Raw genomic sequence first — 14,824 nt, 5'->3', positions numbered from 1 at the left:
GAATTTGGCCTAAGGGAAAATAAAGTCAGTATAATTGCTGGACTGACCATAAATGTGGATCTGTTTTTAAAAAAATGGTAATCTTCAAATTTGGAATAAGCTATAGTTGTATTTTCTAATTGCTTCTGGTTCCCTGTGCCTGGACCCGAGGACCTAAAATTTTAACTTATATACTGACTAGTTTCTTTTTAAATCAGTGTCCGGAAAGGACACGTGGGCTATTGAAGTTTTGTCCAGTTATCCTCCCCTTCCATTGTGTGTTCACTTTCCCCTCAAATGACTTCCTCTATTTCCAAGCTCCCACTTGTTTCCTCCCTGATTCTACTGTCCTTTGCAAAGAGGCAACTAGACAACAGCCCCTCCCCTGCTTTTCATTCCACGGGCTCCCATCAACCTGCCTGCGTCTATCCCAGGCTCTGTGGACTGGGACCAGAATCTCTGCTCTTAACCAAAGAAAATCTACCTTCCTTCCTCAAGGCTATTAATCTTGCAGTTTTCCATCTCTTATTTGTGTCTCTTGGGTTATACCCTTCAGCATATAAACATGTTCTTTAAAAAAAAAAATTAATCTTGAAACTTCATTTAAAATGTTTTCCCTTGTCTCCCATTCTCTTTTCAATCCACTCCAGTTGGCCTTCTCACCTTCTTCATTACACCAGAAACACTCTTCACAGGGTTAATCAATACTTTCCTTTTTGCAAACCTGCTAGTCATTCTCTACCATAGTTGACCTCCCATTGGAATTGTTACAGACCATGTCTTCTTTTCTTCCTCTGATCAACTTTTCCCATGCTCAGCCAGCTGTCCTATTCCAAATCTACATTCCAGACAATCTCATCTAGACCCATGGCTTTAAATACCACAGTATGCAAATGATCCTCAAATGTGTATCCCCAGTTTTGACAACTCCAGACTTAGTCATTTGCACATTTGACATCCCTGCTAGAATGTTTAATAGGCATCTCAAAATTGACATAATCACCGGGTTAGATGTATCTAAACCAACTGATTAGTGTATCTAAACTGAGATATTTTCGAGAGAGCACCAGAGTGTGCAAGAAAGAGAACATATTACTGATTAATGCCAGGACAAAACTATGCAAGTGTTCCCCTTCACACTTAGAATGAGATCCTTTCTATTCATAAGGTTTGAACAGAAGCCAGATCTGAATTAATCTGGGCTCTCCTACTTGGCAGCTGAGTAACATCTCTAAGTTTGTTTCCTCCTCTGTAAAATGAGGAAAATACTGAATGCACATAAGTGCTTCATGAGAGATAATGGTTGATTGGTTTCAAAAAGGCCACAAAGGAAGGCTTTTGTACTATTTTTGGATTAGTAATACTTGGTTCTCAAAAGTATTTATTCCAAACACAAGTTCTCAAAAAAAAAAAAAAATGTGTCAGAAGCTTGCTAATGCTTCACTAACACTAAGCTACAATTCACGTAAAAGCAAAGTGATGTTTCAGAGCTGGTAATAAGGAAGACTATCTACATCTTCAATAAAACGTGAGTAAATGTTCCCATATTTTGAATTAAGGGAGTGTACTCGTCAATTTTTTAGAAATGATTCACTTATAAATTATCAAACTGATGTGCCATTGAATAGAACAAGAGTTTTTGGAATAATAGTTCAAGGACAATGAATTACCAACTTTGTAAAAAGTGCAGTTTGTATTTTGGGGTTTTTTTGTACTAGGGATTGAGCCCAGAGGGCTTTTACAACTAGGCTACATCCCCAGCCATCTTTATTTTTTGAGACAGGGTCCCATTGAGTTGCTTAGGACCTATGTTGCTGACCTTAAATTTAGGGCCCTCCTGCTTTAGCTACCTGAATCTCTGGGATTATAGGGATGTGCCACCACAACCAGTCTGTATTTTAAAATACGCAAATGAGTCACAGATCATCTATTCAGAGAACACCTCAGAAGCTAGGTCCTTAAAATTACTGGTGCCTATTAACTGCCTGAATTGCTTAAGTATCTGAGAATCTGTTTCATCTTTATTGTTAAGAAGAAATAACATCAGTCAGTCAGTCATTCTTCAACATTTAATGGTGCCACGGGGTTAAATAATGGCCTCTCTTTTTTGGCTTGAATTTTGCCAAAGTTAGCTTCAAACTCTTTTTTTGTTCCATTTAGATTTGCTAGGTGTCCGTCCTTTATTCTGTAGCCTAAAGAATTTAGTTTCCTTATTCTGTACTGAACTATCTGTGGCGTTAATTCGAGAACCATTGGTGTCTCTCTTATTTGAGCTATGGAAATTCCTTCTTTCAATAATCCCTGAATTCTCTCTTCTAAAACTGGAACAGAATAATATAAAAGAGCAGGACATTTCAAAACTAATTGCTTCAGGTCACGATCTGTGCATTCAAAAGCATTTTTAGAGAAGGAAATACTGTTCTGGATATCTCTTGGACAAAGTTGAAAAAGAAATCCTTTGAGTTTGGACAGAAGTTGAAGAATTTCAAAGTTTGTAAAGCCTTGCTTCTGGAGAAATTCTAGTGTTTCCTTTATAGTTGTAGGAGACCTTAACAAAATAAATGGATTTTGGCTTAATAATTTTAGTAGCCAGACTTTCATATTGGCCTCAGAGCCACCTACATTTAGGTAACTCTCTTGGAGGAGCTTTATCGTTTCCTTATTCTTCTCAACAGGATTATGAAAAATATTGGATGCAGTTGTCAGAAATCTACTAATGACTACATTCTTGAGTCCCAGCTCTTGAAAGAACTGAACATTGAGCTTTAGGTTCTCCTGGTTCTTAACAATAAAGAAAGATTCTGGAAACTGCTCTATTAACTTGACTAACTCTTCCTCGTTTTTGCAGACCAACTGCCAGAGTTTTCTCTGGGTGTCAATAGCAGCTGGACTACAGACAATTGCTTCTGGGCAGCGTTCCAAAATACTGGCTATTACAGCCTCATCAGCACCTAGTTCTTGTAAAATATTTGCAACTTCTTCAACATAGGTTTCATCCTCCAGAAGTACCCATCCTTTTAAACTTCGAATTTTCCTAACGTCAACTGAAAATTTATAGAGCGTTTCCACTGTTCTTTTATTTTCTTTGTTTGACTGCCTGTCTGTTGTAAAGTATGCTAGAAAGGGTTTGTATTTTGGAGTTGATTGCATCTTTCTGAAAAAACACAGCCTGCAAGGCTGCGATCTCACCAGCAACTTCCACAACATGCCTGTAATCCAGTGGCTACTTCCCACAGTTCTGGGACTCAGAATGCAGCCAGTGCACCTATAAGAAAGAAGATAGAGGTTTTTAATGTAAGAAGTGTTGACTTTTAGAACATAGACACTAACAGGTTAGTTCTAAGTAGTAAGTGTAGAAATAAAATGGTTTTACATTAGGAAAATTACTCGTGGAACATTTAAATATTCTTTTAGATGAACATCTTTCTACATTGTCTGTCTGAGATTTATTACAACCTTGTGAAGTAGTTACTTCTGCTTTGCAGATCACCCATATCAAGACCACAAGAGGTGGTAAGATCCCAGCCCTGCAGGCTGTGTTCTTTCAGGAAGATGCAATCATACTCCAAAATTCAAACTCCTGGGCCTCAAATTTTTTTTCCCCCACACAAATTTTCCTTCCTACAACTGTTGTTTTCTTGTAGGAGACACATATTACAGACACAGACACACACAAACACACACACACACACACACACTGAAATGTTTTCTATTTTTCCAGTTGACTTATCATAACAAATCCAAATGACTCTTAGGAAAGAGTCATTTCTAATTTTGTATTTTAGAGTAAATATTTTTGTTGAACAGCTACCATACAAAATAAGTCAGTTTATTTTAAATTAGTTAATAAATGTATGCTTGTTTTATTAGAATCATGTGAATGAAATTTCTTTTATAAATCCAGAATTAAAATAAATCTTGGCCAGGAAAATGAGAAGTGCCACATGACTGCCTTAGTGGGGCCAGGAGAAACTGCCAGCTGTGGAATGGTGGCCACATTTTAAACCAGTCTTGCCAGCTATTCCCACTGGATGCTTTTGGGTAGCATGAGATGGCTACAGTGCATCTGATATACTGCAGCCTTTGCCACTGCCAGTTGGCAACACTCCACCTCCATCTCCTTAGGGTCTCGCTGGGCCCAAGAATTAAACTGACATAAAATAGATTAACTGGAGAAAACAATAGAGATTGATTTAATACAAGTTTTATACATTGCATGCGATTCATCATAAGACCCCAAGAAATAGTATAGAGTTAGTTATACTAAACTGGGCAAAGAATAGTACACTATGAAGAAACGGTAACCAAATTGTGTGAGGGGATTTAAAGAGTTATCTTAATAAGATCTGCAGAGAATTCTTTCAGTCTCCACTTCCCATCTGAGGATAAGGATGCCAGTTCCTCTTGGTGGAGGGAGGGTGCCTTTCACATGAGAGGATCATCTGCTTTTAAGAAACAGAAAAGAGGTCAAACAGCTCCTGCTGTTTGTCAAGTGTCTTTAATTCAAAACAGCCAGTACTTCCAAGTGTGGTCTATTCTTTAACTCCTTCACCACTGTTTCTTTTGTCTGTAGTAATGAAAACACACCTGGTTCTGAGAGTGTTCCTGAGTATCTCAGTCCTGCCACGAGAGCGTGTTGTACTGGGCTACTTGACTGGTTTGCAGCTTCCAGGAGTATTGGTAGGTTTGAAGAGAAAGCTCGAAAACAGCTGTTTCTAATCCCTGCCCTATCTGCTGAGGACTCCTGACCTTCAAGGTTATCATAACAAATCCAAATAAATGATTATTCTATAAGGAAAAATAAGAAGGTTTCCATTTTCATTTGCCATTTGTAATGACAGCTCACTGTTAGTACCTATGGAGACTAAAACAACTATAGGTGTAGCTTTTGTTTTACTTTTGGTGGTTCAGTCCCCACCCCGATAATTCCTAGTGCTATTAGCCAAGATGAAAACAATGAAGTGTTTTTTTAAAAAATTCTAAGAAAAACCGTCAATTTTAACAGAAGGTGGAGGTACAGCATAGTAAGCACAGGGCTGGGGCCTGCCTTCCCACTCCCTGCTCATGAGACCCTGCTAGTTTTGGCCCCACCTTTGAGGTTCTGCAGTCAACTGCCCGTACCTAGTCCTGGCTCTAACTTAGGGAGCGATCGTGGTCATTTAGCACAAACCACAGTAATGGTTTGAGCAGTGCTTCATGCTCTATGAGTATTAATAACAATAGTGGTGACTGTAATGTGGAAAAAACAGCATCTAAACATCACAGGGAAACCAGTAAGGTTAAAACGCACATCAACTACTTTGCACAGTGACTGGTACATATTAAGTACTTAATACATGGTAGCCATTACTAGAAATTTCTGGAGCCAAAGTCTTATACTAATATGACTTTAAATGTTTAGATAGAAGTACATTATTTATAAAGGATAACTGAAAACTGTACTTTAAATGCTTCAGGTTTCCAAAATAACTGTATAAAATCAATACACACTCTGCACAAGTTGCCACATTCTGAAAAGTCAGAAAAGTCTCATGATCCCATTACTTAAGAGACAACTGTTCATATTTTGACATCTCTGTCCACTTTTTTTTCCTATAATTTCTCTCCCTTTATTATAATTCTTCAAATATATGAAGCAAGGCTGTCTGGCACCTGGGCATTATGTCCTGGATTCAGCACATAAAGTGAAAATTGCAGATTCAGAAGCCCCTGGCCAGTCCAATACAGCCAGGGTTCTTCAAGGGTTTGAACAGATCCTGTTGTCTGCTAAGCACTGGATGAAGCATTGGCCTGGTCTGAGGGTTACACTGTTCAGAGTGATAGATCCTAAACACTGGAGCCACAGTGACCATGTAAGGTGCTCCCATGGAGAGGCTCCTGCCAAAGGAGGCTAAGAGAAAAACTCTTGCATTTTGTTTACTCCAAGGTGATCTAGGATGTGTTCAGGTGAGTTGTCAGAAAAATTAGTTATTTTGATATTTTGCTTTTTCTCTACTGAGCAAATGCTGGACTGTAAAAATGAAAAGCACAAATGCTATAATTAACTATTATATATATGATTTATTTTCTGCTTTAATTTTACCTGCTGTTAAGTATTTCACTGTGATATTAAAAACACTCTGTAAACATTTAAAACGAGTGCATGATATATGGGATGAATTTATTATTTATAATTCATTCCTAATATTGAGCACTTAGGTTATTTGTAGTTTTACTATATGCTGAATATCTTTGCACATTTTATATGTTTTTCCTTTAGTATGAATTCCTAGAAACAGAATTTCTGGAGAGGATATGTGTAAACATTTGAAAAGTGATGTTGTTAAATTTACTGTCTTTGTGTTTGATTTATTTTGCTTACCATATGTTTTCAAAGTTCATCCATGTTATAGCAAATGTTGGAACATAGCACTTAATTTTAAATAATATTATTCCTGCTGCTTTTATGCATTAGATAAACAGATAAAAATTCATTTATATTTCTGTTTGAGTTTGAAAAGTTAGCTCCGAAAGTTCATTTGAAATTTCTGTATGTTAACTGAGAATCTGAATATCAATAGTTTAGCTATCTCCAAGCATTTTTGGAACAATTTTTTTTTCCTTTCCCATGATTTCTGATATATCAAATGTAGCTTTTGTTTTTAGATGGTCTCCCTCTCCATCCTCCTATTTTTCAGTCCCCTGAATGGGCCAGGGGCTCAACAGTTCTGGCCTTTGTCTCATACTTGGCTCCTCTGCTAGACCAGCCTAAAACAATCTCTGGTCAATTCATTCTTCTACTCCTCCCACTAACAATCTCAGATCTCCAACCCCTAGTCTCCATTTATCTCTGTTCTCCAATCTCAAATAATGCCCTTGACTCTTAATTGTACAAAGAAAGAAGAACAACTCACCACACCAAACAAATCTACACCAAGTCCCTTCCCTAGAACTGTGCCTTTCATTTCCACTTCTGTGCTGATCCCAACTCCTATGGCTTCAGAACTCCAAAGACTTTATTTCTCAATCAAGGTATTTATTGAAGGTATGAAGCAAATGTCACAATAAAATGAGTTACACTTTTGGTTTCCTAGCACATAAAGAAGTTATGTTTACACTACACTGTAGTCTTAAGTGTGCAATACCATTACTTCTAAAAAATTATGTACCTTAGTTTAAAAATACCTTATTGCTAAAAAATATTAACAATTGCCTGAGTTCAGCAAGCTGTAATCTTTTTGTTGATGGAGGATCTTGCCTCTGGGATGCTGCGGCTGCTGACTCAGGATGGCAGTGAAAGTTGGGGTGACTTTGTCCATTTCTTACAATAAGACCACAATGAAGTTTGCTGCACTGACTGACTGACCCTTTCATAAAAGATTTCTCCGTAGCACACAATGCTGTTTGATAGCATTTCACCCACAGAACTGTTTCTTCTCAAACCCTGCACTGCTTTACCAACTACATGTGTGTGCATCCTTACTCCTTTGTTGTCCTTTCAACAGTGTCCACAGTGTCTTCACCAGGAACAGGTTCAGTCTCAAGAAACCACTTTCCCATCTCAGTCAAAAGAGGCAATTCCTTATCTTTAAAGCTTTATCAAGTCATTGAACAAATCAGTCACAATGTCAGGTTCCATTTCCCATTCTACACCTCTTGTTATTTCTACCATACTGCACTTACTTCCTCCTGTTAAGTCCTGAACACTTAAAAGTCACCCACAAGGGTTGAAACCAACCTCTTCCACATTTCATTTTCAGCTCCTTTTAATGTTGATACTTTGACTTCCTCCCATGATTTGTGAATGTTCTTAATGGCGTCTAGAATGGTGCATCCTTTTCAGAAGGTTTTTCAATTAACTCTGCCCACATCCATAGGGGAATCACTATGGCAGTGATAGCCTCATGAAATGTGATATTTGGAAGTAAAAATTACTCCTTGATTCATGGGCTTCTGAATGGATCATGTGTTAGTAGGCATAAAAATATAACAATCTTGCTCCATCAGAGCTCTTAGGTGACCAGGTGCATTGTTAGTGAATAGTAATTTTTGAAGGGAATCTTTTTTTTTTTTTTTTTTTTTCTGAGCAGGTCTCAATATTGAGCTTAAAATATTCAGCAAGCCATACTATAAACAGAAGAGCTGTCATCTGGGCTTTGTTGTTCATTTATACAAGATGGGCAGGGCAGATTTAGTCTAATTCTTGAGGACTTTGGGATTTTCAAAGTGGTAAATGAGCACTGTCTTCAACTTAAACATAAAGTTCATCAGCCCCCAATAAGAGTCAGCCTGCCCTCTGCAGCCAGGGACTGACTTCTCGTTTATGAAAGTCCTAGAAGGTATAGTCTATAAGGCTGTTCCATCTACACTGAAAATATTTTGTGTAGTGTAACCACCTGCATCAGTTACTTAGCCAGATCTTCTGGCTAACTTGCTACAGCTTCCCGTCAGCACTGGCTGCTTCTCCTTGTACTTTCCTGTTATAAAGATGACTTCTTTCCTGACCCCATGAGCCAATTTCTGCTACCTACAAAGTTTTCTTTTGCTTCCTTAATCCTCAGTTTTCACAGAATTGAAGAGTTAAGGCTTTGGTCTGGATGAGGCTTTGGTTTAAGAGGCTTTTTGGCTGGTTTGACCTTCTCTTCAGACTTCTGAAATTGTTTTCCTATCAGTAGAAAGGCTGTTTTGCTCACTGTTCATGTGTTCACTGGAGCAGCTCCTTCAGTTTCCTTCAAGAACTTGTCCTTTGCCCTAACAACTGGGCTAACTGGCACAAGAGGCCTGGCTTTGGCCTGCCTTAGCCTTTGACATACCTTCCTCACTAAGCTTAGTTATTTATCGCTTTTGATTTAAAAAGTGAGAGACATGCAGTTCTTCCTTTCACTGAACACCTGGGGGACATTTTAGGGTTATTAATTGGCCTATTCAATACTGAAGTGTCTCAGAGAAAGAGGAAGCTTGAGGAGAGAGACAGACAAAGGGAATGGGGATTCCTTTTCAGAAGGTTGATGGAACAATCAGAAAAAGTGTTTATTAAATTTGCCATCTTTACGGTGTTAGAGTTCATGGCACCCCCAAACAGTCACAACAGCAGTGTCAAAGATCACTAATTACAGATCACCATGACATATAAAATAAAAAAGTTTGAAATGTTGCAAGAATTACCAAAATGTGACAAAGACACAGGGAGTAAACACATGCTATCAGAAAAATGGAGCAAACAGACTTGCTGCTTGAAGAAAGGTTGTCACAAACCTTCAATTTATGAAAGGAAAAAAAATGAACAAACAACAAAAAAAAAAACCAGAAACAAACACAAACCCCCGGCTCCTATGCAGTGCGATGAAGTGAGGCACTTAAAGCGGAGTGCTCATTCACCCCCCGCAGCAGCGCACCCTCTGCCCTTCTCACTGCTCCCGGAGAGCACATCCCACCTTTCCTTTCCTCCAGCTAATTCTTGCAGATCCTCTACTTCCTCTTCTACTTATGTAGCTCTCAATAAAGACAACTTCCATGTGATTGGACCCATAAGTAGCTGCACAGCCTCTCTCTCTTGATCTCTGTGCAGGTTTCAGCACAGTTTATCTTTTCCCTCAAAACATTCTCTCATTTGCCTTCTAGGTCACTCGACTCCCCTGGTTCTCCTTCCCACACCAGAGGCCACCCCTTCTCGTCTCCTTGTAGGCTCATATTCAAGGTTTGCTTCTCAACCTTCTCTTACCTTTTAGTGTCTCCCTAGGGCTTCAGTTAATCCATTTGGGCTTCTCTCCAGCTTTTCTTGTCATTTCCATGCACAACTTTTCGATGGCACTTCAGGATAAAGACAAAATAGAAATGCTTTACCACAGTCCACAAGGCTCCGCCACCCCCTGAATCCTCACTTCTCTCTCCCACACCCACCACACCCACTTCCTCTCCATCCCTGGTGCTCTCCCTGTCCCCACTGCACAGTTTTCAAAGGCTGTTGGCTATTATGTGCTCAAAATGCTTGTCCAATAACTCCTAGGTCTAAGTGTCATTTTCTCAAGGAAACTACCCTGACCTTTGGAATAGATGACGCCTGCTGTTCCCCTTATCGGCTTGTATGTGCCATGACTGCAGTTCTGCTCTACTTATCATAGCTGCAGCTGTTCATGCACTGTTTGTATACCTCAGAAGGGCCAAGGCTGCTCACCACCATGTTCCAATGGATTGTCCCCCTACCTTTCACATGCTACCATTGTTGACTGTAGGAGGCATTCCTGGGCCCTCCTGTGTGCTCTCCCTCAGTACCCTGCTCTTGACCTTAATGTAGCACTTGTCATACTCTTGTGAGTTCTTCATTCATTCAAAGAGTAAGTTTGTTTGTCTAAATTCAAGCTGTTCATCAGGTTTCATGCTAGGCACTAACTCTTCTGCTAAAACAACACTTGTTCATGCTTTTCTTGGGATCACATACCATCTGAGAATTTGAGTGTCACAAACTCTCCAGAAAAACAACAAAAAACACAACACAAAAACCATTCAGACCTACAACATTTTGCAGGATTCATAACTACCCTGTGGCTCAGCCATGAAAAACCTAAATTTACAGAAGTTGGTTCATTTGAAATGGAATGAACAAGTCAAGTTCATAAGGCAACTTAATGTAGAAGGTAAAATTGTGAGTTCTTGGAGTCAAACTGCCTGGGATTAATTCCTGGTCGTGTGACTTGAGTAATATGTGCCTTGGTTTTGGGCAAAGGAAAATGGGGTGCTTCCTGGTGATGGAGAAGATTAAATATTTAAAAGATCTGCACACCTTAGAATATTTAAAAGATTTGCACATATACTGATTAAATCGTCAATACAACCAATTTAAAAAATGAAACCCGTGCAGGTAAAGCAGCCTGCTCAAGGTTCCTAGGCTAATAACGCTGACCTTGAATTCAAACCCAACAAACTGTGGGAGTACCCCTCTCAGCCCTGTGCCCTACGTATGGTTTTGGTGGACAATTCTCTGATGTTTCATGCTTCCTAACCAGTTTTGAGCAGTGAAATCTATAAAACTTATAATATAGTCCCCTCTATAACAACACTATTTTCAATTAAGTTCTACTTTTATAACATAACCTGCTGACAGTTCCAAATCAATCCCGATGTTTACATACAAGGAAAAATGAAAGCACAAGAGGGCCTCCTCTCACACTGGGGCCCTCCTTTTCCAGAGCAGTTTTGCGGCGCCGGGCCTAGGCCCAAGCCAGGCAGGGGGTTCCGCGGTAGGCGCCCAGCCACCCGGCTGGTGTGAGGGTCACCCCGGGGGCTGTAAGAAGGGGCAACTCACCTGTCAGCGTCCACTCCAAGCAAGGTACTGGGATTCTGCGCGTCCCTGGCCCCGTCCTTGCTCCCTCCCCAGCCAACCTGAGATCTGCGGTTTTCCGGACTTCCTGAGGCTTGCGGCCAGGATCCCAGGTCCAGGGTCCCAAGCACCTCCAGGCAAGCAGCGCTAATCAAGCCGCCTGGCCCCTTTGCCCGTGGCCAATCAGAGCTCGGGAAACTGGTTCCCCTGTAGCCACGGCCCAGTGCCCCGATGCAGCCAATCAGAGCGCGGGACACAGGCTAAGACTCCTCCCCCACGCCGCAAAGGGCAGCGAGGTGGAGGCGCCGGCGTGGGAACCAGCTTTTCAGGGAAGTGTGCCTATAGCAGCAGAGATTGCATGTGGCATCTTCATACCCTTTCCTTCCCAGCCATTTTAAGAAACTTGAAATTCCAGTCACTTTGCTCCTTAGTGATCGTCACTGACCCATAAGAAAAAAGGTAGAATTAAAAAACTGTTTTTAAGATACAGCCATTCAGAATTCTCAGGATGTTTAAAAAAAAACCCACAAAACCCAAACTTCTCTAAAACACCCCCCAGCTCTCACCCTATCCCAGCAGTTGGTGACCCTGTGTCCTGAAAAGTCATCCATCCCTTTTCCCCTGCCTGACGCCTTCTCCAAAACGCTCTCCTTTTCTGATGACCTGCATCGATTACTTGTGAAGCCCAGCCTCATACACCTAACACATTAATTTCTTCTTAAAGCCAGGCCCAGCGTCTTCACCAATTCTCATATGCATCCAATAAAATATATTTATGGTATGCCTATTAAGTGCCAAGCATGTGAAACAGCAATGAGAAGACTGTGGTACACAAGGGGAAATAAAATGTATCCTAACGGAATATAAAGACATTAACGACTAATAACACGATTAATCACCATTAGAGTTGAGTGCTACCAAGGATAGTGCCCTGACTCTGGCCTAGTTGTTCTGTTTGAATGGAGGCTGAGTCAGGAACACATGGTTTCCCAGGTGGATAATCTGATTGCCACACTGTGCCCAGTTCTGTTCTTTCAGACTGCTGTACCACCTATGGAATGAGCTCCTTTAGTACTAGTTATTTTCCTTTAAACAATGCGTGGCACACAATAGGTACTCAGGAAATGTTAATCAAATTGAGTGTAGCCTTAGCATGCAGTTTATCTTCAACAGGCTTTATTGAGAGAAACAGATCCTTGGACATTAACATCGTTGAGTGGCAGCAAGAAACCTGGCTCCTGATCTCAAAATCAACTCTGATCTCCAGGATATTCTACAATTAACTGAGCAGTTAACAGATGTCAGTAGGATGCAGAGGGTTCTTGTTCAGCAACACATAAAAACTCTTATTGTTCATTACCTGCTTCTTGAATATAAGATTTGGGGTTTGAATTAACCAAATGTTATTTGCACTTAAGAAGAGGGAAGAATAGTAGGATACAGAAAAGAGAAGGAAGTTAAGAAACATTAGCTCAGGATTTACATCTACATGCTGTGATCTCTGGAGGAGAAAAATGTGCACCAGGGGGCTGGAAGCTTACACTAGAACTCCCTCTGATGGTGTGAGGAATGGTAATTGTGTACACTGCAATCAAAACTTGAAAATGACCCAGGTCTGTAATCCCAGCAGCTTTGGAGGCTGAGGCAGGAAACTCACAAGTTCAAAGCCTGCCTCAGCCACTTATGGACGTTCTAAGCAATTCAGTAAGACCCTGTCTCTAAATGAAATACAAAAAAGGGCTGGGGATGTGGCTAAGTGGTTAAGTGCCCCTGGATTCAATCCCGTGTACCAAATAAAAAACAATAACAACAACAAATAACACTTCAAAATGACCAATTCAGCTAGCTACACCAACTACATTAAGTGCTACCTAAAGTTTTCTACCCCAAATGTTTAAAACAGCACATTTCCTGGACCATAAAATCAGGAGTGGGGTGGACCAAACCCTTAGGTGGAGAAATGAGGAAAAGAAATTATCATGCATATTACCTTCAGAAATGACAAACATGTTTTAATTATGGGAAGATTCTGATGTTTCTAGCATGTCTGGGATGCATGAAAAAAAATGAAGCCTGGGAATGTAGCTCAGTGGAAAAGGCTCGGGGGTTGGGGTGATGATTTTTTTACATCTCACATTTACTAATTAAAGCAAATATGAAAAACATCAGGACTCTGCATAGGTTTGTTAAAAAACCTGGCTCCCTCAACTCAATGTTTTGAAGTTGTTGCAGTTCTTGGTAATAAGAACTCAACAAGTATTTGCAAATAAATAAAAGGTCTTAAACTGGTAGGATTTCTAGATCACTAGCCCTATAGTTAGGTGGAAAGTACTGTATTTAAATGCATCTGCTTAACTGGATCACATGGATTGACGACACTCTTTCCCTTTCAGAGATTCCTTTTAACCATGATTTAGACCAAACTGAAAATGCTTAAAAAAAAAAAATCTCTTAAAAAAGCAAAACAAAATCACCTATTATAAGTCAAAATAGTGTTCAATTATTAAAATGTTTATTTACTCCCAGTAAAACTGGATCTTTCTCCCAGATGGTGATGAGAAATCCCACCCAGGTCTGAGTTTCTCAATTTTGCACAGTACAATTAGGTCCATAGAGTGGGATGTGAAGTATAGTTATTGTGAAAACAATTAAAATATGACTCTGTTTTTAACAGGGTGAAAAAAGAAAGATAATGCACAGGCTTTTTTCTTTTTTTTTCAGTAATGGAATTTATTGATCACTGTCAGTTCATTATCCAGTATATTTTTAAAAATGCATATCATATATGCATTGATTTATTATTGTTTCTGCATTTTGACTAAAATTTATCTTTACTAACCTTTAAATACAATTAATTGTAGTGAGTATTTGTCACTACTGAAGATGCAAAAATAAAGTCACTCATTATAATTGAGCAAAAATAAAGTCACTCGTTATAATTGAGAACAGTAAGAACCAGCCTACTAGAGAACAGTAAAGGGATAATAGCAATGGTAGTAACAATGGCAGCTAACCAGAGCTGTGGCACATGGCCATGTAGACTGTGTACTGTAAGGTCCAGGGAGCTACACAATATGGCAGCCCTGCAATTAACATACATCGAGTACCTTACCACACACTAAGCGCTGATATGAGCATTTCACATGGAACTGGAGAATGAAGCTGATACTACTCTCATCCCTATTTTATAGATGAGAAAAAGAAAGGCATAGAAGGTTAAGGTCTTGCCCAGGATCTCAAAGTTAATAAGGGCATGGCCAGGCATTAGACTCCAGAACCCACACTGTTGTCCTATATAGCCTGACTTATAAACTCCAGTATGTGAAATGATCCCTTTGTTTCTAAATCTTTCTTGCATATAATTTTGAAAAACTATTGTTTTACTGAAAATCTGGTATCAGCTCCATCATTCAAAATGGTGACATATGGTTGAATATCATCTGTGTCTGTAATTTGCAATCATATCTCACAGGCCAATGCTCTCTCCCTTACCATAAACAAACAAAAAAAGGGATTGAGGAAAGAAATAAACCCACCAAGTACACAAGA

The 14,824-nt window shown here is 39.7% G+C and overlaps 1 protein-coding gene across 1 annotated transcript; it reads right to left on the bottom strand.

The window, feature by feature from the left end:
* Window positions 1-2,033: 2,033 nt before the first annotated feature.
* Mterf2 (mitochondrial transcription termination factor 2) lies at window positions 2,034-11,444 on the bottom strand. The gene is made up of 3 exons (XM_027927801.2): window positions 11,261-11,444; window positions 9,680-9,768; window positions 2,034-3,244 (listed from the first exon to the last, which is right to left on the bottom strand). Exon 3 carries the CDS (start codon window positions 3,184-3,186, stop codon window positions 2,035-2,037), a length of 1,152 nt encoding a protein of 383 aa, XP_027783602.1. The 5' UTR covers window positions 3,187-3,244; window positions 9,680-9,768; window positions 11,261-11,444; the 3' UTR covers window position 2,034.
* Window positions 11,445-14,824: the final 3,380 nt, after the last annotated feature.

Source organism: Marmota flaviventris, chromosome 3 (genome assembly GCF_047511675.1).
Source record: "Marmota flaviventris isolate mMarFla1 chromosome 3, mMarFla1.hap1, whole genome shotgun sequence".
In the NCBI taxonomy this organism is placed as follows: Eukaryota; Metazoa; Chordata; class Mammalia; order Rodentia; family Sciuridae; genus Marmota; species Marmota flaviventris.
The sequence above is the reverse complement of the archived record's forward strand: the minus strand, read 5'-3'. Positions and strand labels throughout refer to the sequence as shown.